The following is a 25,999-nucleotide window of genomic DNA, read 5'->3' as shown; positions in this document are numbered from 1 at the left end:
TGAAATAAAGATGTTCTGTGGGGACCAGAGGTTAAAAGGTCCCCTTAGGAATTTCAGTCTAGTTCTGCTAGGTGGGGGGTAAGTCAATCCAACGATCTTGTTTACTCTCATGGCTTTAAGTGTGAGGGTCAGACTGTCCATCTCTTTGAGTACTTGCCCCAAATTTGACAATATCTTCTCCGAATTGAAATTGTCAATAATTGTTCTAGTGGTGTTAATGTTGAAAGCTGTTCTGTGAAATAGTTGGTTGGTTATCTTGCTTCTGACTTGTGGCACTAGGACTTACACTAGGATTTACAACATCGTGTTGCCTTTATGAGGAATTCGGCTCGTGTTTCAACCACGGTTTTGATTGACTCGTTAATTTGTCTGATTCAGGTCTGATACGCTACATACTTACTGCTGTTGTTTCTTTTTCATGTTATCAGAATAATACGTCAATACGTCAAAGTTTAAATCCCATCTGGTTAAGCACGCATCCTTGTACTCTTGCAATGATTACAGGTAGGTAGGTGGAGAGTAGGCTGTTTTTTGTGGCTGCTCGAATACATTCAACCACATCAGCATCTACACCATGAAAGCAATTCAATCGAATGCGTTTTCGACTACCTCTGGAAGTGTTTGAAAGTGGACTAGCTCAAAACATTTCAAACCCTGTTTACACTGTGTTCAGCGTTGTTCACTTGTGATACGATCGACCAAAACGCATCTTAATACCAAATGTAAACAGGACCTATGATGTAATATGAAATGCTGCAGTTTGCCGTTTATATGAACACTTTTTGTTCCCATTCAGAAGTAATTCCTGTCAGTGTGAACAGCCCTTATAATAGTTTTGAGCACTGGGCAGTAAGTTCAGTACCTCATAGGTTCCAGCTCTGGCTCAAAGTCTTGTTGCTTATTCTCAGTTGACATACTCATTCTTTAGTGTTAATGTGGTTTGATTAACCATGTGTGTTTCTGTTTTGTTTTTTACCGTCTCGCCAACTCTTTCTCTGCTCTGTCTGTTGATCTTTCTCTTTTTTCGACCTCCTTCTCTTCCTCGTGTTCTTCCATGATCCTTCATCTTCTGTCATAAAACACTCATTTCTTGTTCAAAAATTCTTGTCCATCTTCATTATCTTCCTATTCTGCATACCTCTCATTGGCTTCTGAATATCTATCTATCTATCTATCTATCTATCTATCTATCTATCTATCTATCTATCTATCTATCTATCTATCTATCTATCTATCTATCTATCTATCTATCTATCTATCTATCTATCTAATCTGCCTTCTTCATTCATTTTACCTCTATCCATAACTTCATAATTCATACCCCCTTCACTGTGAACCAGCCCCCCTCCCCCCGCTGCCCGCCCCTCGCCCCGCCCTGGTGGCAGAGCCCCCTCTGACCCTCCCCCATCTGTGTCCGCTGCCCCCCAGCAGATTGGGGGCATGGTGTGGGACTTCCTGGGAAAGTGAGTGCTCTGTCCTGGCACCACGGCTCGGCTGCATTTATCTGTCTGCAACTGCTGTGTGCTTGATGCCTTGATGCCTCTGTTGCACGGCTGTCTCTCATTCACTGGTTTTTCTTGCAAAGGAAAGAATCCTTTTGTTCTTTTTAATGTGATACATATGTGCCAGATTGCATGGATGTAAACATCTGTGGACTGAGAAGGTTCAGTAAATAATAGTGTGTGTGTAATGTGTTTTGTGGTTGTTTAAGCTGTTTCTTGTGCATGTGTTGGACTCTCTTCCAAACCCTAGTGAGATGCCTCGAAGTCTAATGTCTACATAGGTATACATAGGCAACATCCTAAACAAGATGGAGCCTAATAAGTGGCTGATTAAAAAAATGTAGCGGCCAGCAGCAATACAGTCACACAAACAGTGCTCAAGAGATCTGAAAGAGAGGATGGATGCTGTTGCTAACTACTCAACAGAAATCTTGACTGAGTGCATTTGTAAAAGTATTTTCTACTCTTTACTTACAGAACCCCTACATTTTTGAATGGTAATATATGTAAGGAAACATTTAATGCTACCTTAGATTTTGGCCACAACTGCATATTTCATATATTGCTGTCTATCTACAACCTTTTGGGAGTGTACCTATGGTGCATAAACTATGTTGCCTATAGGAAGGAAGCTCACTAGGCTTTGAAACTGAGCTAATGTGTACATCAACTAGAGTGCACGTTTTCCTTTTAAGATTATATCTGTTCTGTTAAAAAAATTTTTTTTTGAATAATAAATATAGAACATGAACATTTTATCTAATGGTTTCATAGTTTCAGCACTATTTTCTTTCAAAATAGTGTCTTACATGTGATAGCTGCACACTTGATGTACAGTAGGTGGCCAGGCTAATTGGGCATTACCGCCGCGGCGGTTACTGTAATTCAGTCGCGTGTTAAAATCATTTGCGAAACTACTGCCAGGTGGCGCAATGGGACGGAATGCGAAATGAATGTAATTGTAAAATGAGATAAAAGAAGGAAGTAAAACAACAGTAACATTATGATATAACATTGTAATATGATAATATTGCAATGCTCGTTGATCGTTTCGCTAAGCTTTACTTTTGTAGGTCGCATGGCAGTAAATAATACGATAATATGACCATGCAGTCAATACAGATATTTAATAAAAACATTAAAACAAGCTGGGCTGTAAAATAAAACAATAAAAAACGTACGCCAGGTCTACACTGGACACAAGTGGAGCGATCCAACAAAAGACAACAGAACCCAGTCATGGATACACTGGACACGATCCCCATCAGTGAACTGATGCTAGTTCTGTTTATGACGAAATGTACTGACACTACATTCAGATGAGTTGACACTATAGTGTGATGTCATCAAGTTTAGACACACTTTTCGCTGTGGGGCACGGATGACAACTCTCTTGTCTGGTGTAGACACACAGAAAGTGTCTGCTCTATTTACAAATAAGTTCTATAAGAAAAAAATAAAAACAAAAAAAACTAAACCAGCGGCATAACGAGATGGAAATATAGACTAGAAAATATATTAACAGGTCCTCCGTCCATGACACTGACTCACTGCTGAGCTGTCAGTTTTAATCTTAACAGCTCTTAACGCTGAGTGGATGGTTAGATGCATGATGGGCTAGTATTAAATAAATAAATAAATAAAATTAAAGGTCTTTCCAACATTAAGGTAATAACATTACTGTTTTTTAATCATCTTGTTGCAGTTATACATTTGACTGCTAAAGAACTATATTAAAACTTGTTTTGTAAAGTTTCTCCGTCATTTGAATTAGGGGTGTAACGGTATGCAAAAATCACGGTTCGGTACGTACCTCGGTTTTAAAGTCACGGTTCGGTTCATTTTCGGTACAGTAAGGGAAAGAAATGCAAACATTCAACTGCAGGTTGTTTATTACTATAAACTTTTTAAAAAAATTTGTTTACACTTTTTTTAAAATACTTTTTAATAAAATATATATAAAATCAAAAAAGTATAAGAAATATAATACTGCTGCAAAGTTCTCCACTAAATAAAATACTCTCAGTCTCAAACCAATATCATATAATAAAACATAATGAAAAATATAAATAAATAACTATGATTACAGTGCAGCATTACCAGTCCCAGCTTGTAGGCCTGCTCATATCCGACAGGAGCTGCGTTTGAATTACAATCGCTTTTTTCCTAGTTGTAGTGATGTTCACACTCGCGTGATGCCTTTTGAAAACCTTAGGCCGGTGACACACTGGCATATTGCACCTGTCAAACATAGTCTATTTTGCCGTCAATACTGTTGACGGTGTCCTTTATCAGTAGGCTTTATATTTATGCTCAACATGAAGTATAGATATTGTTGTCATGAAGACCAGATCCTGGTCTGTGGGCGGCCTCCCTCTATGTCACCTACAGTAGCAGATTCTCGCGAGTATTCACACTGGAAGCGTATAAGTACAGCATCACAGCAGCGGCTGCAAAGCGTGTTCGGCAGACAGTATAACCATTTCAAACAATGGGTATAATTCTTTCAACATTTGTTTTTATAACAATACACCATACTTTCACCCAAAACGATTAATTAAAAAGTTTAAATGGGTAAATACATATTTGTTATACTTAATTTTCTTTTCTGGCATAATTGTGAAAACACTAGACATTGGCATTGTTGTTAAAACTCTTGACCTGCTTATTCTGTGCATTTTGAGCACGTTTTGTGTTAAATCACATTTATTGTCCATCAAAAGTGTGCTTTCACTTTAATTGAGCGTGAGCAGCACAGCAAAAATAGACCGGACGCCGAAACCCCCACTGCACTGCTGTTCACATGACACTCCTGCTTGACGCTCACGCGCTGCTCCTGGTCCCGGTGTGAATGCACTGATTGATTAACATGGATGCCGGAAAAAATATGCGCTGCTTGCGCGCCGCTCGCGCTTGCGGTGTGAAAGAGGGGTTAGAATCAGCTGCAGGGCGGGATTTGCGCTGAACGGGGAGACTTCCGCCACTTAATATGTTCGTTTGGAAACATGAAAATGTACCTATGTTCTGAATACAAAATATTGCATTCGGTCATTTGGTACACACGTGCACCGTACCGAAAGCCCTGTACCGAAACGGTCCGGTACGAATACACGTACCGTTACAGCCCTAATTTGAATATTGATTTAAAATTGGTTTAAATCATAAATCAGATTTATTTTTCTAAAATAAAAATAAAAATCTGGGATTTTTTTTTAGGCCATATGCTATTGCCCAACTTTAAAAGCAAGTAAAGAAGGCTCCCTTTAAAATCACTTAAGTTGTCAATTACTAAAGCTCTTTTTTACATCGTGTGAATTTTGTTGATTATAATGAGAGAACTTGAGTTTAACCGTGAGGACGTTTTATTAATCCGTCCATTTTTTTAAGTTTCAAAGATTTAATCATGCAGGTTTAATTTTATTTGTTTCTTGTTTTAGGCAAATTAGGCCTAAATAATGGGAACAAAATTATACAGTGCTTCACGTTTAAACATGCAACAATTTCTTAATCAGTTTACAGACAAATGTCTTTTTCCCAATAAGTGGTCAAAATAAAGGACAGGTAACGAATAACAAAAATGCATTTTTTTTTTATTAAAGGAAAAAATATATTTATATTTAAAATATAAATTAAAATATAGGCATAATATATGAAAATATTGATATTTTGCATATTAATCCATGTAGCCTACCCCCTAAAATAGACTTTTAATGCTCCGATACAAAGTAAACCACAAAGTAAACCACAATTTCTTTTGAATAATATAACGCATAATTAATATAATATAAATAATACTGCACACCTTTTAAATGTGTCAAATCTAAAATATGGTTTAATACCATGTAGCTTAGAAAATATAAGCACAGACTCAGGCACAGACTTGACATTTATCCTGCTTGAATTCGTTCTAAGAAATGCACACAACTTCATAAATACCAAACTTTCATCTGTGAATATTAAATATTAAATATATTAAATATTTAAACTATAGTGTTTTTCTTTCATTTTCCGTGACTGAAGCAGTCAAATGTAACACATCAGCGAGGCAAAACTGACGTCTATTTGCGAAAATGTGCTTTGATGCGCTTGTTTGATTACTTTTGGTTAAAGCGCCACTCAGCGGTCAAAAGCTGCAAATGCACTTTACAGACGCCACGGCGGCGGTACCCGCGGCAGTACAAAGGGCCTTTTGAATGTCTAATTACTGTATCTGTCATGATTTTGGTATTGCAACATGTTGATGTGCAGTCATTCTCTAAAATTACACCAAAATTAAAGGAATAGTCCACCTAAAAATACAAATTCTGTCATCAATTACTCTCCCCATGTTATCAGGCTGATTTCCTTTCTTTTATAAAATTCTTTTCAGAATTATTTTTGTTCAGTTAGTGAATGATTAAAAACACTGAGAGCCAACCAGAATCCATTCGGCTTTAAAGAGCTTGAGCATTCAAGTTGGCAGACAACAAAACTGCAGCTCATGATTATTATAAACAGAACATTATGATCTGTTGGTGTGGACACTAATGTCATTATTATTATTATAGTTTTCACTGGTTTTGGCTGGAACAGGCAGAAAGCTCTGTCAGAAAGAGAATGGGGATAGATGCTGTTGAGCCAAAAAGGACAAAAAGTCATTAAAATGCAATAGAAGTAGTTCATACTTACTGCTTAATTATTATATTCCAAGTCTTCTGAACTCTAAAGGATTCGATTTTGAGTCATTGTTACTAAAAATCTCATATTGAGTCCTTTGTCTTCTATTGAAGAAAGAAAATCATACGTTTGAAACAACATTGTTTTTATTTTCAGGTGAACTGTTCTTAATTACACTCAATTATACAGTTGTTTTCACATAGATCTGCGAACTAATGCTATTTTTAGCAGCCTTGGTGTATTTTATTGTACCCTGCTTAAATGAGGTTACATGCTTCTGTGATCTCTGCGCTTGCTGCTTGGTGTTGCTGACAATGAGCTGAGCCTCGTTTCCTGACCTTTGAACACCCATCTCACATGCTGAACCTCTTGACCAGTCATCTTTCTGCTTCCTAACACAATCTCTCCTCCCTTCCCTCTCAATCTTCTCAATGATCCTCTCCATCTCCTCCCACCTCAGCCTTGCGAAATTCCCCTCAAATCAGCCCTCTGCATGTCGTTCTGCAGCATTTCAGGCCCTGTTTTGCTCTGTGAATGAGCTGGGTGCTTTAGGTAGGGTTTAGTGTTCCTCAAGTAGGTGTGCACCCTCATGCCTGATCGCTCTTGCCCTGTTTGCCACCCTGTGCGATCCCTCACTGCAGCTCGGCTGGTTGTACTGCTGCATGTTGGTTCTCTCACGGAGCCCTTGCAGATCTGGACTCAGTGGCATATCCACTGACGGTGATTATTTGAGATGATAGAGTCATGCATCCTGCCTTGCTGACCTCAGGAGCCGTTCTAAACCGCTCCTAGTTTCTCACTTGACTCTTTCCTTCTGTTTTCTGCTTTGTTTTCGAAGAATTCTAAAGTTTTATTTCTCCTTTCCTTCCTATTTGCTGTGTTCTGGCTTCTCTTCCTTTACATTCCTGTCCTTCCTGCATCCTTCCTTCCTCCTCTTTCTCCTCCACCAGTCTTGCTCCTAGGTAAGTTGGTTGTTCCTCAGGTGTTGTTCACCCTCCATTATGAGCAATAACCAAGCGTGTTTTGTTTGTGTGATGTTAGAGAAATAACTGTATTTTCCCTCATATTTGCTTCTAGTGTGTTGTTGTCACTGTTATGATATTTCATGGTGATGTTGTGTTGTTGTTGTTTGAATTTAATAATCACACATACAGTGACCCCAAAATGTATTTGGACACTTAAAACACATTTTAAGAAGTCAGAATGTCATTGCATTATATAATAAATTTTATATATAATAATAAAGTCACTTTGGAGTGGATGCATTGAAATCTCAAGCAATTTTTCAAGTATTCTTAAATCAAGGTACATTTACAGTACTTGAGAAGCAAAATGACATAAAGTCATGGAAAAAAAAAATCTACAAATGGGGTAAGAAAGCTAATCTTGTTTTCCCTTTGAATTAAGTTTATTTTTCTTACTCCAATCCACAGACGAAAGAAGTACATAGACATAGGACATAAGGGTGAGCAAATGATATCAGAATTTAGATTTTTGGGTGGACTAGTCCTTTAATACCTTATGACAATTGCTTCTTAGGTAAATGTATGTTAATTTAAGAAAATGATTTGTACTGGACAAGGACAAAAAATATGCTATAATAATTTATTTCGATCATTGTATCATGTTTGTTTGAATAGGGTTTTGTGATTGATATCAAATGTAGCAATTCAGGTGACACTCTCTTTGCGTTCTAAGGCAAACCAAGGATCAAAATAAAAAGGGCCCAGGCATCAAGCTTGGTCCTCAGATGGACAAGAAAGGCCCTGGGAATATCTTGCAAGACCAACGGAAGGATAATCCAATGGACAACCCAAAGGTGTGTTGTTTTTATTTAATGGCTTCAATTTTAGTCTTAAATCAAGAGAAAACAAGAAAAACAAAAAAGGTTTCTCTTGATTTTCTTGCACACATTTTTCTTTCTTTGACAGATGGAGGAGTTGATGAATGTTTTGGAGAAGACGAGGCAGGAGCTGGAAGCCACTAAGCAGCGTCTGTCCTCCACCCAACAGTCTCTGTCTGAGAGAGACGGCCATCTGACCAACCTCCGACAGGAGCGCAGAAAACAGCTCGAGGAGATCTTGGAGATGAAGTAAGAATCCATGCAGTCAGACTGTTTCTTCATAAATATTTGATGCCTATCATGTTTTTTGTTGTTGTTGGTGGTGTTGAAAGCTGCTCAGTGTACATCATGCATGCATACAGTATCTTAAACGGTTTGTTCTCCTCAGACAACAGGCTCTGCTCGCTGCTATCAGTGAGAAGGATGCTAACATCGCTTTGCTGGAACTGTCCTCCTCCAATAAGAAGAAGACACAAGAGGAAGTGTTGGCCCTGAAAAGAGAGAAGGACAGACTAATGCATCAACTCAAACAACAGGTCGTCGATTTCTGTACTCAGAAACCCATTTAATGACACCTAGAATTAAGATAGTTTAGAGTGAAGATATGATTAATTTTTCATAGGCGTGACAAATTCTGGCCAAGTCGGTAATTATTATCTTGTGGCCAATAAATGTTAAATGGACAATATTGTAGAGCTGTATGATTTTGGTTTTCAAAAAGGTCATAAAACAATCAAAATGAGTAAAAAGTAAGTATTTTGTATGTTACAAGTGAATTTAGGGATCATGCCACTAAATTGTTATGAATGAAAGAAAAAATATAAATTTTCAAAACAAATATTAGTATTGTAATTTTACATTTTACAATAAAATATTTAATTATTTTACAATACAGTAGTTTTATTGCTATATATATATATATATATATATATATATATATATATATATATATATATATATATATTAATTTTACATTTAATATATTTTTATTTAATGACAATAACAAAATCATAATTATTATTTTATAGACACAACGAGTACAAAACCTCCTGAACAAAAAACACACGTGAACAGGATGGAAAAACTAGCAATTTCTTACAGATGCATAATAAAAAAAATGCGATCATCAGCAATAGACAGCTTATATATGAAAACTGCATAATGTTACAGAGTAAAATGATGATCCAGGAAGTGGTATATGGCTGTGGAAGCTTTGGAGGGGTTGATGGAAGCGATTTACTGGATTTTTGCTTTGATAATCCTACTGAATATTATCCAGATGTAGTTTTTGATAAAAAATTTGATTTTCTTTTTTTTTTTTTTGCTCAAAATTATACATTTTTATGAAACCTACCTATATCCAATTCTTGATTAAAAAAAGAATGCTTTAAACTAAAAGAAAACTGATTTTTCTTTGTTGTTTAAAAGTACAGGCTTTATTTTGGTGTATTTCATATTCAATTCATACAGCTAAATATACTGTAGGCTATCAAATTTTAGTGAGAATCATCAAAATCGCTGGTGGTGGCTGGCAACCTTTTTTTTTAAATGCTGGCAGGGAAAGAGTTAAAATAGCCAGAAGTAATTAAATATTCAATATCAGCCAATAAACTGAAAAAAGGTGTCTATATACATTATTGTGCATTCCTATTTTCAGCTTCAGAAGGATGTTCTTCCCAAAATGTGGTCATATCAGCTTACAGCTTTGAAAGAATGAGTCAGAGAAAGTATTAGAAAATCTCTTGTACTTCCCCTGAGGCATGTAGCCACCTGATACCTTGTGAACTCAGCTTTGTTTTCTGGCTTTATTAACTCCTAGAAATTGAGTAAAAGCAAACTGATTACATTTGTACAAGCCATTTAGAGATGTTTGATGATCTCAAACCATGTATCAAAAATATGCTGCTTGTTTCTTACTAACTTTTTTTTATCCATTTTAGACACAGAGCAGGATGAAACTTATCACTGACAACTACGAGGATGACCATTACCACCCTCACGCTCCACCTCCCCACATGCAACCTCAACCAATTCATCCTCAACCCCAACCCCAACCCCAACCGCCGTACCCTCATCCCCAACACCCCCACCAGCCTCCTTACCCACACGCGCCCTATCCCCAACACCCACAGCCTCCTCCCCACCACCCTCAACACCCGCAGCAGCTGCCCCAGCCTCAATATCCCCACCCACAACACCCTCAACACCCTCAACAACCCCAACACCCGCAACCACCTGGCCCACACCAGCACCCACCTAGACCCCAGCCACCCCATTCTCAACACCCTCATCCTGGGGTCCCTCCGCAGCAGCATCCCCACGGCCCTCCGCCTCAGCAGGGCCCCCACCCTCAGCCCATGCCACACCCACAGCAGCACCCCCATCACCCCCCGCACCCCGGCCCACAGGGCCCACACCCTCGACACCCTCCACCACACCATCGGAGTTCAGGCCGTGGACCCCCGCATCCCGGACACCGACCCGCTCCAGACCAGGTTTTTATGGTCTCTTCACTTTAATATGAATTTTGTGTCTGCACCTTTAATTAATTCATCTAAATTAGTGTATATTCGTTTTTCCTACTTCCTGCTGTTCATCATATGAACTTAACCTTTGCAATATTTCTTATCTAATCTGCATCACATAGAATGCAATAATTGCTTCTTACTAATTTTAGGATGCTGATTTCCATAACTAGTGCCTGTTTTGTTTTGTAAGTTAAATTATACATTTTGAATACATCTTTCTGTCATTGAAAAATTAGAAAGCGTGTGTTGAAAAGACCAGATTCATGTGTTGTTTTGGCTGCTGGTTGCTGGTTGTTTCCTGCCAGGCTTAATCACAGATTTTTTAATCAGCAAAGCCATGTTTTACCAACTTGGTCAGCCTTTATCCACCAAATAAACCAGCACTAACCAGCACAGACCAGTGGACCTGGCCAACCACGATTATATACTAAGATACATATAATATGATTATATGCATAATAATATAATATGATACATTGCATTAAAACATCAGAGAGTTTGATGTCAGCAATGGTCACTGGCATTGTTTTTGCATGCAAATATGATTTGAGACCTACAACAGAAGGCGAAATTAATTCATTTTATTGAAATAATTTATCTATAAAATCAAATTGATACATAACATTGCAAGGATCTAAAATATTGATTCAGTAACTATTGTATATAGTTTTATATCTATTGTATATCTATTATGTTTAGTATTATTTATATACTATTGTAGTATTTGTTAATATTTTTAATTAGCTTTATTTTTTATATTTTCAGGTTTCATTTTTAATTATAGTGTAAATTTGAACAATTTTGTTATGGGATTTTTTAAAATTATTTTTTTTTAGTAAAATAAATTTAATTTTTTTGTAATTTTAGTAGTTCAACATACTGTAAGCAAATGTATTTCAGTTAGTTGTGACTTAACATTTCTAATTTTCTTTTAGTTGTTTTTTTAGGGGTTTTCATCTGTTGTTTAAATCTTAATTAATTTTATTTTATTTTAAATAGTTTTAGTTTTGGTTAAAGATAACAACATTGATTAAAATCAAATCACAATATATGGCTGGTGTTTTCAGCAGGTGATTGACCTCTGTGTAATCTACCTGTCTCTTACTGTAATGCAATCTCTAAATCTCCTAATCTAAACAACCTGCTCTTTCACCTTTAACTCATTGAATTCTCCTCATTTCATGCTGACCTCTGGACATCTGGGTATATTTTGGGCACAAAGGATGATGAAGAAGGAATTTGGGCATAACTATTTCCAAACCAAAGCTATGATGTTGTTGTTTTTTGGGGGTGAGATCTTGATGTCTGATGTCAGTTGTCTGGTTTAAAATGAGATTTTGTGGATAAAAGCTCTTTGCCAAACAATTTGTTTTATGTTTTCAGACAATTCAGTCACTAAAGGAGGAGCACAGCCATGCCATACAGATGAAATTCTACATTGTTCACTTGGCCAGTCTTTACCTGCAATCAGATTCATTATTTTGGATGGGGCCCCATTTTTTTCCATGCATTAAGGAAAGAGGCAGAGCATTAGTTTGAGTGGGAGGGTCAAAGCTGGAGATGGCCACCTGAGCAGGTAAATACTATCAGTTTACTATTTAATTTACAGTTTTCATATCATACAGTACCATTGTGGTAAATAACATTAATATTAACATTAAGAATAATATTAAGTGATATAAATATAATGAATATATTAATATAATATGAAGGAATTAATATATTCAGCAACATTCTATTGATAGAAAGTGACATTATGTTTTTAAAGAAATGAATACTTTTATTCAAGTGACAGTAAAGAATGTTATAAACCCTCTTTTGTGTTTAACATGCGTCAACTTTAGAATTCGTATCAAGGGCATGTGCTGCTTCAGTTAGGCTATTAGTGAGAAATAATGATGTTATAAGAGAGAAACAATGCAGCAATACATCTGAGAGAGAGAGAGAGATTTTTTTTTATTTTCAACATAACTATATTTATTCACTTATACATCATCCAAAAAAGAAATTTACACACATTTTTATAAAATATTAACAGCATAGTATAGTATTCACATGACAGCAGTGACGGAACAAAACTATTAGGCTATACTAAAACACAATGATCATTCCAATGATGGTATAAAGATTAGGTGTACAGAGTGTCTCATTATAGCACCACTGATCCAGAAAAAACTTACAATTATTCATAGCTTTATAAAATTTAAAGTCAACTAAAATTCTTGCCTTCACAAATTATTTAAACATTAATAGTACTTCTGGTCCTGCTTTACTTTCAATCTTATTCTTCCTACTAAGATAAATGGCCAGTTTAGCTTGACTCACCAAAAAATTTAAAAGCTGACTTTTCTTTCTGATTGAAAAGTAATACTTCGGTCCAAAAATAAAACTCTTAAAAGAGAACTCTTCTCCAAATTTAAAAACACAAACACATTGATTTTTCGAAGAGAAACCATACCCACATGTGAGGCTAACTCTTTAACATTATTAAAATCAACTCCACTAATATCAACAAGTTGTTTTAACTTTATAACTTTTTTATCCCTCAACATGTAACTTATTCCAGGTATGGTTTCACAAGACACATCAAAATGAGCTCCGCCTATTAAAGGCTCTTCTAATAACCAAAAGAGTGAATCATTTGTTTCCAACCTCTGCTTTATAAAGAAGCTCCAGACTTTAAAAAGTCCTTTATAAAAAGGAGGTAATCCATTTACTGGCACTTTATTGCAGTCCATTAAAAACAACGTAGAATCCAATCCTAGTCCTCCAGCCTGCTTTAAAATTGTGCTGGTTACCTCTCTCCAAACAAGGTTTTTTGGTCCAGTTAAATATCTTTGGATATATTGAAGATGAAACGTTGCACCTCTACTAGCCAGGTGAACTAGTCCTTGTCCTCCTTCTTCCTTTTGAAGGAACAGCACACTTTGTGGAGTCCAATGCAGTTTGTCCCAAAAGAAATTAACCAGAATTGACTGCAGTTTTCCAAAAAAAAACAGCAGGGGGGTCAACACAAGCCAGCCGATGCCACAAAGCAGAAGCTACTAAATTATTTATTATTAAAGTTCTTCCTCTGTAAGACAGTTTCGGAAGGAGCCACCTCCATTTTTCAAGTCGACCTTGCACTTTCTCCAAAGAACCTTCCCAGTTTTTTTGCAACATTTCACTGTTACCTAAATAAACTCCAAGGTATTTAAAACCTTTTTTATTCCATAATAACCCACCAGGTAATGTGGGTAAACCTTTTTCCCAATTTCCAAATGCAGCTGCCTCACTTTTTGTCCAATTTATTTTAGCAACTAAAATCTTTAATTATTGACTGTAAAACTTCTAAATCTTTTTGGCACTTTATTAAAACAACAATATCATCTGCATAGGCACATAATTTAAAGGATATTCCAGAAAAAGGCAAATCCCAAATCCCAATTGAGGGCAAAACCCCTCAATTTTATTTCTTATCCTTACTAAAAGAGGTTCAATGACATGTGGGGCCCAGATGGGTTAAGTATGGGTTCCATGGTTACTGTGTGGGCATGGGCTTTGGCTGGGTGAAATCAGCGAGTCCCATGTAGGTTTTGTAGTATGAGTCCCACATAGGAAGCCCATATGAGCTGATTACATGGGCCCCATAAGGGACAGACATAGGCCAACTGGGCATGGGTTTGAACTGGGAACATATATATGGGTCCTGCATGGCATATTTATGGGCCAAGTGGCCATGGGTTTGAACTGGGAACACATATATGGGTCCTGCATGGTGCATTTATGGGCCAAGTGGCCATGGGTTTGAACTGGGAACACATATATGGGTCCTGCATGGCATACTTATGGGCTTAGTGGGGATGGCCGGATGGGTTTGATCTGGGAACGCATATATGGGTCCTGCATGGCATATTTATGTGCTAAGTTGGATTTGAACTGGGAACACATGGGTCCTGCATGGCAGAGGTGCAAAGTAATTATGTAGGCCTATTGAGTAATGTAATTACTTACTGTGCAATTTTTAGTTACTCTACATGTAGGCTAATCAAGCATGTTGAGATTGAGTAATTGTTACTCAATACATTTCAAGTCACGCCAGTCACCAAAGAACAAACATTGCATACATGTAGATCTTTTGCCAAAACAATCCATCAGTCATTTTTGTTAGTCGTGCAGAAAATGAAAAATGTAACTTCCCAAAAATGTAAAAAACATCAAAATAGGTCAAAGTTTACGCTGTGTTGAATTTTGCTGATTAGTGGACTCTCAGAAAGGTTGCAGGCCTACCGTAACACTTCAAATAATAGTCCAGTCCCAGACACCTGTCCCTTGGGGCAGAAACACATATTTAGACAACTAGGGATGCTCGAAATTATCGGCCGATACTGGCTTTAAAATTCAATATCGGTAAATATCGGTATCGGTTTAAAGATCCTTAAAGAGCCCACTTTAAGCCCATAGGGGCATTCACGGTTGAATCCTGGTGCAATCCCACTTTAAACCCCTTTAGGCAGGTAGGGCCCAAATGGGTCTGCCATTAATAGCCCAGTTAAGACCCACATAAGACCCTTAAAGGTCCCACTTAAAACCCATCTTGGCATCCACGGCTGGCCCCCGTGTGGATCCCGGGTGCAAGCCCATTTTAAACGCCCTTAAAGCAGGTGGGGCCGAAATGGGTCGGTCATGAATTGCCCAGTTAAGATCCCACATAACACCCTTATAGATCCCTTTTAAAGCCCATCTGGTCATCCACGGCTGGATCCTGGGTGCAAACCCACTTTATACCCATTTGGGCAGGTGGGGCCCAAATGTGTCTGACATGAATTGCCCAATTAAGTTCAAGTTCAAGTTTGTTTATTTCTAGAGCACATTTACTTCCGGTTTTTAGCCGACCAAAGTGCTGTACAGTAATCACGACAAAATACATACTAACCAGCTACGTCACTATCAGCAATCAAATATAGTGCATTAAAAGTTAGTTCAAGTAAATACACATTAAAAGTAATCACGATAAAATACATAATGTACCAACAATGTCACTATCAACAATCAATTAAAGCGCATAAAAAGATAAGTTCAAGTAAATTACACATTGAAAGCCACTCCAAACAAACATGTTTTTAGAGCTGTTTTAAACTCTGATAAAGTGGAAGCCATTTTAAGATGAATAGGACGATTATTCCATAAAGTGGGGCCCACCACTTCAAAAGCTCTATTTCCCCTTTTTTTCAAGCGGGTTCTAGGAATACGAAGGAGGGATTTGTTTCCTGATCTCAGTTCTCGCTTTGAAGTTTATGGGTGGAGTAAATCCGATAAATACGATGGTGCAAGATTATTTAAGGATTTATAGACTAATAATAAAATTTTATAGTCGATTCTATATTGGACAGGTAACCAGTGAAGGGATCTCAAAAGAGGTGTCACATGATCAAATTTTTTGCCACCTTTCAAAAAGCGTGCTGCTGCATTCTGAACAACTTGTAATCTCGAGATTTGATTCTTGGAAATGCCATAATAAAGAGAGTTGCAATAATCTAGCATGGATGTTATAAAGGCATGAATAGCAACTTCAAGAGAATCACTGGATAGGAAAGATTTAATTTTGGAAAAAGAGCGTAGATGAAAGAAACTAGAGCCCACTACCGAGGCAATTTGCCTATCAAATTGTAAGTTGTTGTCTATTACCACACCTAAATTCCGAACCTTTGCTGAGATAGTGAAATTTAAAAGATCAAGGTTAGGTAAATATTTCCTTCTTTGCTCGGTAGGGCAGAAAACAATAGCTTCCGATTTATCTGAGTTCAAAAAAAGAAAATTTTTTGAGAGCCATGCCTTTACATCATTCAAACACGCTGATAAGTTACTAACAGCATTCTCATTACCGCTTGTCAAAGGAAGATAAATTTGCATGTCATCAGCGTAACAATGGAAGGCTACATTATGTTTCCTGAAGATGGATCCCAAGGGAAGTAAATATAAAGAAAACAGAGTGGGTGCAAGAACAGATCCTTGTGGTACGCCACAGGATAGCTTGCGTAATGATGAAGTAAAATTTCCAATTTTAACAGAAAAAGTTCTGTTTGTTAGGAAAGATTTAAACCAGTTTAACACTACCCCGCCTAAACCCACATAGGACTCCAGGCGGGAGATGAGAATTCCGTGATCAACAGTATCAAAAGCTGAAGACAAATCCAGCATAATTAAAATGACAGAAGCTCCCGAATCAGTAATCATTAAGATGTCATTTAAGACTCTAATAAGGGCCGTTTCAGTACTATGTAATGATTTGAAGCCTGATTGAAAGATCTCATATATATGATTTGTGGATAGGAAAGACTGAAGTTGCAGAGAGACAATTTTTTCCAACACCTTAGAAATAAACGGAAGGACAGACACAGGGCGAAAATTTGCTAGGATAGATGTATCAAGTGTGGGTTTCTTTAGCACTGGAGTCACATTGGCCCTTTTTAAACTATCAGGGATAATCCCTGACTGCAAGCATTTATTAAGTAAAGTTACAAGGCCAGGTCCTACAATATCAATTAATAACTTCAGATAGAGGGGGTGCATAGTGTCAAGGGGACTAGAGGTTTTTATTTTTAAAACTATTTCTTTTAATGAGTCTAATGAAATAGAATTAAAAGTAGTCCAAGAAGCCAATTGAGTCATTGAAGTCAATTTATCGTCACTGGTGTCTTGTATTTGAACTCTTAGATTTATAATTTTTGTCTCGAAGTAATTTAGAAAATTTTCACATAATGCTTTAGTAGGATTACGGAACGTCTGTACAGGGGGATGTAATACTGAAATCGAAAAAAGAACTCTAGGACTTTGATGATGCTCCTCGATCAGATTAGAAAAATAAAGAGACTTGGCCTTCTTAACTGCACTCTGATATGTCCATAAACATTCTTTAAGTATGGTAAAGGATATTTGAAGTTTGTCTTTCTTCCATTTTCTTTCTGCTTTCCTACATAATTGTCTCAGGGAGCGGATATTTTGATCTAACCAAGGCTCAGCTTTATGTTGCGGCTTTAGCAACCTATAGGGTGCAACAGCATTTAAAATCTCCAACCATACAGTGTTTAGGGATTCAAGATGTTGCTCAACATCTAGATCTAATAATAAGGATTCATAGGACACTGAGGAAGTGATTTCATTATAACGTTCAGTGAAAGCCTCGCAAAATCGCGGTGAATACACTCTAACCTGTTTTAAGTCAGAGACAGTCATGTAAGGCATAGCTGGAAGAGCCATTTTAAATATGATAGGAAAATGATCAGAGATGGGTAGTTCAATCACTTCCGTATCAGTTATTGAGAGTCCAAAAGACAATATTAAGTCCAACATATGACCACGGTTGTGTGTGGGTTCTTTAACCCACTGCATCAGATTAAAAGAATCAATGATATTCAAAAACTCTGATGCTAAGTGATCCGAAGCACAGCATAGATGTACATTAAAATCACCAAACAATAAAATCCGATCGTAGGTAATAATTAAATCCCCAACAAGCTCAGTGAATTCTTCCTTAAAGTCCTTCGTCAAATGCGGAGGCCGATATATTAAGGCTAAAACAATAGGTTGAGTCCAGTTAAGACCAGTTAATTAAGACCCATGCAGTACCCTTACAGGTCCAACTTTTGTTACATATGGGATTCTACGGCCTGCCCCAATATGGCTCCTGGGTGCAAGCCCATAATGGGGCCCACATTTGCCGCCCATGAAGCCCTCATCTGGGCCCCACATGTCATTGCTGGCTGGGTGACATAGCATATAACATGCCTGACAAAGTACAACCCTGTCTAATTCCACGTAAAATTTTAAAAGGCCCGCTCAAACCACCATTAACCCTTAAAACACTTTCAATATCCTGGTAAAACACTTTAATAATATCAATAAAGCATTTATCAAAACCAAATCCTTCCAGCATATTCCAAAAGTAAACATGCTCAACCCTATTGAACGCTTTTTCCTGATCTAAAGAATTCAAAAATATTCTTAATCAAATAAACAATATCAAATATAGATCTGTTAGGTATACAGTATGTCTGATCAACATGGATAACATCCCCAATTACTTCTCTAACTCTATTCGCCAAAGTCTTTGAGAGAATCTTAAAATCTGCACATAATAGTGAAACAGGCTGCCAATTTTTAATCTCTCTTAGATCACCTTTTTTCGGCAGTAGCGTAATGACGGCCCTCCTGCAACTTATCGGCAGATGATCTTTAGCTAGACTATTATCAAACACTTCCAGTAAATCATCTCCTAACACACCCCAAAAAGTTTTATAAAAGACCACCGGGAGACCATCAATCCCAGGTGTTTTACCATTTTCCATACTTTTTAGAGCTGCATAAAGTTCTCCTTTAGATAAAGGCCTCTTTAATTTAGTGTTCGCACCTTTTGAAACTTTAGGCAGGTCTTCAAGAAAAACTTTATTCAAATCTTCCTCTTCTTTGACCTCACTTTTATGTAAATCGGCATAAAATAGCCTAGCCCTTTTTCTAATCTCAGTCAAAACTGTGAGTTCTTGTCCACTATCTGAAAGGAGGGTATGAATATACCTACTTTGGCCACTTTTTTTCTCTAAACAGAAAAAATACTTTGTAGGGGAATCCATTTGTACAACACTTTGAAAGCGTGAATGAATCAACGCTCCCTGCGCTTGAATACCTAACAGATCATTCATTACTCTTCTCTTGGATTTAAGAGCATCAAACCATCTTTGATTCCTTGTCGAATCTACTAAACTCTGTAATTTCACAATTTCAATCTCTAATTCTTCTAATGATCTTGCATTATCCCGGGTGTAAGGGAAACAGGTCAATTTAGCTCAAAGGGAATCATTTGAGATTTTAAAGGGAATTTGAACAGAATCACTGTTTCACGGCTGATCACTGAGACGTTAAATTGCATAGACATGAACAACCATCAATCACTTAATTAGCCCTCGCATTGAGTTCCTCAATGAGGTTAAAATTATATTAGATACACCAGTAAAGGTCACAGTCTGGAGGTAAAGTTACTTGCATCTCCTGTGTAAAGGGAGTCCCCTGTGTTGTCGTTGAAAGGGGGTTTCCCGATGTCGCTGATTGGCTGGAAGTTCAGTAGTTGCTGAAGTGACGTCTTGGGAAGCACGTGGTTGGGCGTTGACTGACGATGCAGAGTTGTGTGCGCTGGTTGAAGTTGAACGGGCAGTCGAGGTCAGACTCGGAGACCGGCGTTACAAAACTTAACTCAGAACACGAAACTCTCAAACTCTCAAGACTAGGTGGTGTTTCTTCTCATCGTGGCTAAGTAGCAGCAGACGTGCAGGCCGACGCACGCTGGAACCGCGCTCAAAGAACAGTTATGACTAAAAGTATGACTAGTAGCAAAGCTAAAAGCTAAAAGCAGGCATGACTAATAGCAGAAGCATAGCTAAAAACTAAAAGCAAGATTTTATGGTGTCCTAAGTATTTAAACTGGCCTGTTGGCCACACCTCAAATGTTGTCTTTACCAATTAGATATTGTCTTGGCTCGGGGGTATCATAAATCATATGTTATCTTATCAAGCATGTGGTCCGAATTTTCCCACTCTTGCAGGGTCTAATTTTGAACATGATTCCTATAACAAGAATATGATACATTTGACAAATAACTGATGGTCATGACTGTTTCAAGCTAACAGATTCGAACACGTACACACTAAACATGAATATGTATCCTTAAGCTATCCAATAGTTATTAAAAGACAAACACAATAAGTGATTATAACATGATAGTCAAATGTGTGGGTTACATATAAATGAATATGGAGTGAAGCTATGGACTGATATTCATTTATAAGTCTTTTTGAGTTCATTTTGGTCCATATATATGTAGAAAAGACAGTTTTCTGTGCCATTATCTGACAAAGATTTCTGTGGAGACCAGAGGTTAAAAGGCCCCCTTAGGAATTTCAGTCTGGTTCTGCTAGGTGGGGGAAGTCAATCCAAGGATCTTGTGTAGTACTCTCATGGGTTTACATGTGATGTCCTGCATTGCATTTCAGTTACTTGCCCCAGATTTGACAATCTCTTCTCCGAATTGAAATTGTCAATAATTGTTTTAGTGGTGTTAATGTTGAAAGCTGTTCTGTGAAAGAGTTGGATGGTTGGTTGGTTAACTTGTTTCTGACTTGTGGCACTAGAACTGATTTATGACCTCCGGTTGCCTTCCTGAGGAATTTGGCTCATGTTTCAACCACAGTCCTGATCGACTCTTTTATTTGTCTGATTCGGGTCAGATCTGCTACACGGGATACATTGAATGTGTATTGTTGGCACAGTTGCTGTATTTGAGTTTTACCACAGTCCCACCATTGTTGAATTGAGGTGTAACATTTCTTCTTAACCTTAAAAGTTTTCCAAAACTCACAAAAACCTCCTTAAAAACATGATCTTCAAGAAGAGAAATATTAAAGTGCCAATATGCACTTTTAGACTTTATGTTGGCAATAAAATCATTAACAATGGAATGATCAGAAAAACCTACGGATTTTATATCACAGCTTTAACAATATTAAATTGGTGTTTAAAACAATAAAATCTATAAAGCCTAGCCAATGAGATAGACTTTTCTCTTGTCTGAGCCCAAGTATATTGTTTCACATTTCCATTCAAAGCTCTCCAAATATCGCACAAGTCATGTGCATTACTAAGCTTAACAATCACTCTCTGTGACGCCATATGTGGCTCTGAATGATTTCGATCTAAATTGTAATTTTCGGTACAATTAAAATCCCCACCCATAAACATGTAATCTTCAGTACGACAATTAGACAATAAAATATAAATTTTATTTAATAGAGCCACTCTATTTACCCCTTAAGTAGGAGCATAAACGTTAATAAAGACTAATTTTAATTTCTCAAACTGTGCCTTTAAAATCATTAAATGTCCATCCACCACATTTTCAACTTCGTAGGATATTGGTAAAAAATTCTTCTGAAAAAGAACAGCCACTCCTCCACTAACCGCACTTTTGTGGCTCAATATAATTTCACCTTTCCACTCCTTCTTCGATTCAATTTCATTAGCACAGTCACTATGAGTTTCCTGTATCATCATAACATCAATTTTATTTATTTTTATCAATTGAAAAAGAGTGGCCCTTTTATAAACATCCCTTGCTCCATTTAAATTCAAAGTACCTATTTTAATTCTGCTCATTATAGTGGGAAAAAAACATCTGTGCAGGACAACAAACAAAGATAAGAAAGACAAAAGGGGAAAAAATTCAAGCCATCTCAAATTCTTCATCAAGCATATTTAGTTTGATTTTATGCAGTATTTTCTTTAATTTGAAAATTTCTTGATCTGTAAATCCACACTCCCCTGTCTCCTTCATCAATATTTTAGCTGAGTCCAAGAATCTTTGCCTATCCGGGAAAAATTCCTCTACTTTCACCCCATTTCATTCCTTTAGTATTCTGCAAAGGCGGAATAAGTTAATAAGTTAAACAACTGATATTTTTCCATCAAAGAAGTCATCAGCCTATCATAACAAAATACATTTATATATTTATAAAAAAGCAGAGTGATACAGGATTGTAAAAGGGCTTTCCTTTAGCGACAACAGTATGATATCTCACGGTTCTCAACCAATCAGATTTGAGAACAAGAACGAACTGTTGTGTGTGTGTGTATATATATATATATATATATATATATATATATATATATATATATATATATATATATATATATACATATAACATATATAACAATGTTATAACATTTCCCCCATGACGACCCTTACCGCCGAAATAATTAAACAGACAAAATATATTTTTTTTAAAATTACGAAAACAACAACAATAAGAAGAATAGGCAATTTAAGAAAAATAAAAATATCAATTGATATAAAATGAAATAAAAATATGGGATTGAGGACTCGGGGGGGGGGGTCTTCATATTTTCAAAATATGTGATCATAAATTGTCACGTCTCATACAATTGTTGGACAGATCCCTTCAAGTATTTAATTTTCTCTAATTTCCAATATAACACTAGGTCACACATCCACACTGAACCCACATGTGCAATGACAATAAAGTTGAATCTGAATCTGAAGCTTTCCACTCAAGTATTATTCCTCTTCTATCTAATAAAGTTACCTTTTTTGTCAATTATACTTTGTGTCATGGTACACCATAAATGGCAACTTCAACACTGGGTTTTATTTCTAAATGAAAGGCATCTTTTAGTGTTTTAAATATTAATGTCAAAAAGTCACTCACATTTTGACATTGACATGGTGTAATATTAATGCTAAATGAGTCATTTTCTAAATTATAATAATTACTCCATGTTGTTGTTGTTTTCAGATGAGTAAAAATAAATAAATGGAGAGGAAGTCTTGACTGAACAGAAACATAGTTGCTTCCTGGTGCAGTCCTTGCAGTCCAAGACATTGCCTTGAAGACTCTCCATGCTCAGTCAACACTAGATGAGATACTGCAGCTGCTCCTAGTTGCCTGGTTTCCATTTGTGACCAGTGCATGCATCCAGCTGGCCCTGCCCCTTCTCATGACTGCCCCGCCCACTCTCATATAGCTCCACCTCTTCAATGAAGCAACAAGTCAGCCTGCACCCATTCAAGCCTTGATTCTGTTAATTTATCTGCTTTTTATATGTAATACAATGTAATATAATACCATGATAATAATTTCATTTTGATCCTTTTTTTACGATCACGTCTGCATTAGCAATTTTAATCTTAAAGGCCAACTGTTGCCTGCCTTAAATTCTTTAGGTTTTATTATATGTGCTACTCTATACATTCATGTACTTAGGTTTGAGTATGCACTATGATATTCATGGGACACATTTAAGTCTCCATTTTTGGTTTTTAGTGTATATTGGACCTTAGAGAGTTAGTATACCTCAGAGGTAGTCTACTCTATTCAGAGTTCATTTCGTCTCACCGATTATAACGCACATAACATATATCATGCTAACCAGAATTGTGCTCCACTCCAAACACCAAGTTTGGTCTGCATGTAAGCTCTCATGCACCTATGCACCTCCACCCCTTACAACAGGGAACATTTCTAATGGTGCTTCAACTGGTGCTCAGGCCCAAAAGAGATGGAGACAGCTATGGCTAAACTATTTCGGACATCAACTGATCTATAACACTCCATGAATCCATGGTGGCAAGTTTTTCAGAAGACAATTGAGAAGTTTTCCTAAGCTACAGCTGCAGGTCGTAGCATTGATGAATTTGTCAAGATGTCTGTTGACAAGGCCAGTCCAACCTGCGTGTCCCACAAAGGGAATTTCCTTCTCCTTTAATGAACCATCCCACCAGGTAATGGCGGAGCTACCGCCAAATTCTCGTAATGTCTCAACATGGTGGTGAGTGCCTATTTATAAATAGATAGTAGATATATAGATAGAGAAATACTAGCTAAATAAAGTGGGTCTACTGTGGTCAGACTATTGTGTCAGAAATCAAAGGAAACGTTTCTTTCTTTTCTCGGTGTGTTTGAGTCGTGTGTGTGTTATCATTGTCTGTTTGGCCCTCACAGTGCTCCAATTACAAGATCTTGGCACTGGGGTATATGCAAAAAAAAAAAAAGAACTCAAAAGGTCTTTTGCAGGACACGCGGAATCAAGAAACTAGATCTTCAGCTAGAAAAAGTGTTGTATAGAATATGTTGCACCTCACAAAAAAAAATAATAATAAAATAAAACTTCAATGAGATCTGAAAAAAAAAAAAACTATTATTTTGGTGACCTGAGGTGGATTTCATCACTGTTATTGTAAACACACCTTAAAGGAATAGTTCACCGAAAAATGAAAATTCTGTGATTAATTACTTATGAACGACCCTCATGTCATTCCAAACCCATAGGTTTTTCTTTCATATTCAGAACACAAATTAAGATATTTATGATAAAATCCAGGAGCTTTCTGACCTTCCATAAACAGCAACACAACTGACCTGTTAAAGGCTCAGAAAGGTAGCAAGGACATTGTTAATATAGTCCATGTAATCAGTGGTTCCGCCCTAAATGTTATGAAGCTACGAGAATAGATTTTTTGTGCAAAGAAAACAAAAATTATCTTCCGTGTCAGTCTTCAATGTGCATTCATGAGAATACCACAATGCATGCATGTGCTGCTTCTAACACAGGGGCTGGCGTTCTGACATTGAACTGTATGTATGACTTCCATTGTATGGTCAAAAATATAATGGAAGTCTGAACAAAGGGGAACCGGAGTGCTGCTGGTATCCCTTGTATCCTCTGGTGCTCATGGAAGGGTAAACTGTTCATGAAAAAGAATTTGGAAAAAATCCAGGTCCAGGCACTTAGTAGGATGCAAAAATTTAAAAGCCTTTATTGTTTAAAAGGGCTAAAGCATAAAACACCAAAGCGTATCGGCCCTCTGGCCTTCATCAGGGTGTTGGTAACAAACAAACAAACAGAATCACTCCACACAATATACTCCAAGGGTAAATAGATACACATCATAATTCTTAATTAAGAATACAATAGACCCATTTTGCTATTTTTGTACACTATTCATGTTGTTTTAGAACCATCTTAATTAAGAATCATACTTTTTTTCAGTAGTGTCATTCCTGTTCTTCCACTTGGAGATGTCTCATTTGGTCCTGTTTGGTTTAACCTCTGGTATCAGACATGATCTGAACTATTGCCTCTAGTGGCAAAGAAATTGTGTTGCAAGTGCCAGAGTGGCAAACCTGAAATCAATGCAACTATAAGTATGGCTTGATTCTGTTTGTTTGTTACCAACACCCTGATGAAGGCCAGTGGGCCGTTTTTTGGTGTTTTATGCTTTAGCCCTTTTAAACAATAATGCCTTTTTAATTTTTGCATCCTACTGAGTGCCTGGATCTGGATTTCTTTCAAATTATTTTCATATAATGGAAGTCAATGGAAATGGCAATGACTGTTCACTTACCAACAGTCTTCAACATATCTTCTTTTGTGCTCAGCAAAAGAAAGTAACTCATACAAGTTTAGGACGACATGAGGGGGAGTTAATGACACTTTCCATATTAGGGTGGACTATGCCTTTTAGAAGCATAAACATAGTTTAAAGTGGAAGAACGTATTGAGGTGGCTGGGATATGTTAACAGTTGTTTTCCATTGTCTTGTATCATTTCACTGCTGTTGTCTGTAGTTGTGGAGTTCACATTAGGACTTTGGCAAAGCCTAAAATATAGCCAAGATCTGACTGTTAAATGACCTGTCTGTGCTTCCATGTTGCATTTCACCTTCTCATTATTCAGCCACCTTCACATTATTTCAAGAATCGCATAAGTTTCTGTTCTGTGTTCACATAATGTCAGAATTAACACATTTAAAAGATTCTGTTCTGATAAGTTTGTATCTTTGGGCTCAGAAATGTTTCTTTTTTTTGCCAATCCTCAAATTGAAAGTGCATTGTGTACCTAATCTATAATGAAATGGCGTGAAACT

The 25,999-nt window shown here is 37.0% G+C and overlaps 1 protein-coding gene across 6 annotated transcripts in view; it reads left to right on the top strand.

The window, feature by feature from the left end:
• The window catches only part of erc2 (ELKS/RAB6-interacting/CAST family member 2), a 67,813-nt gene extending 44,310 nt beyond the window's left edge, over nt 1–23,503 (top strand). For 3 of the 6 annotated variants that reach the window (XM_059537580.1, XM_059537579.1, XM_059537576.1), the window contains 7 exons: nt 7,109–7,120; nt 7,857–7,977; nt 8,090–8,250; nt 8,390–8,537; nt 9,942–10,496; nt 11,913–12,105; nt 22,869–23,503. In XM_059537580.1, coding sequence (XP_059393563.1) covers nt 7,109–7,120; nt 7,857–7,977; nt 8,090–8,250; nt 8,390–8,537; nt 9,942–10,496; nt 11,913–12,068 — 1,153 coding nt within the window. In that variant the 3' untranslated portion in view covers nt 12,069–12,105; nt 22,869–23,503. Of the gene's footprint in view, nt 1–7,108; nt 7,121–7,856; nt 7,978–8,089; nt 8,251–8,389; nt 8,538–9,941; nt 10,497–11,751; nt 11,820–11,912; nt 12,106–22,868 lie in introns of those variants that run through there. The other 3 variants (XM_059537582.1, XM_059537578.1, XM_059537581.1) reach the window with 2 other exon arrangements.
• Nucleotides 23,504–25,999: the final 2,496 nt, after the last annotated feature.

Source organism: Carassius carassius, chromosome 44 (assembly GCF_963082965.1).
Source record: "Carassius carassius chromosome 44, fCarCar2.1, whole genome shotgun sequence".
NCBI classification, from domain to species: Eukaryota; Metazoa; Chordata; class Actinopteri; order Cypriniformes; family Cyprinidae; genus Carassius; species Carassius carassius.
Note: the sequence above shows the minus strand (reverse complement) of the source record. Positions and strands in the feature narration are given on the sequence as shown.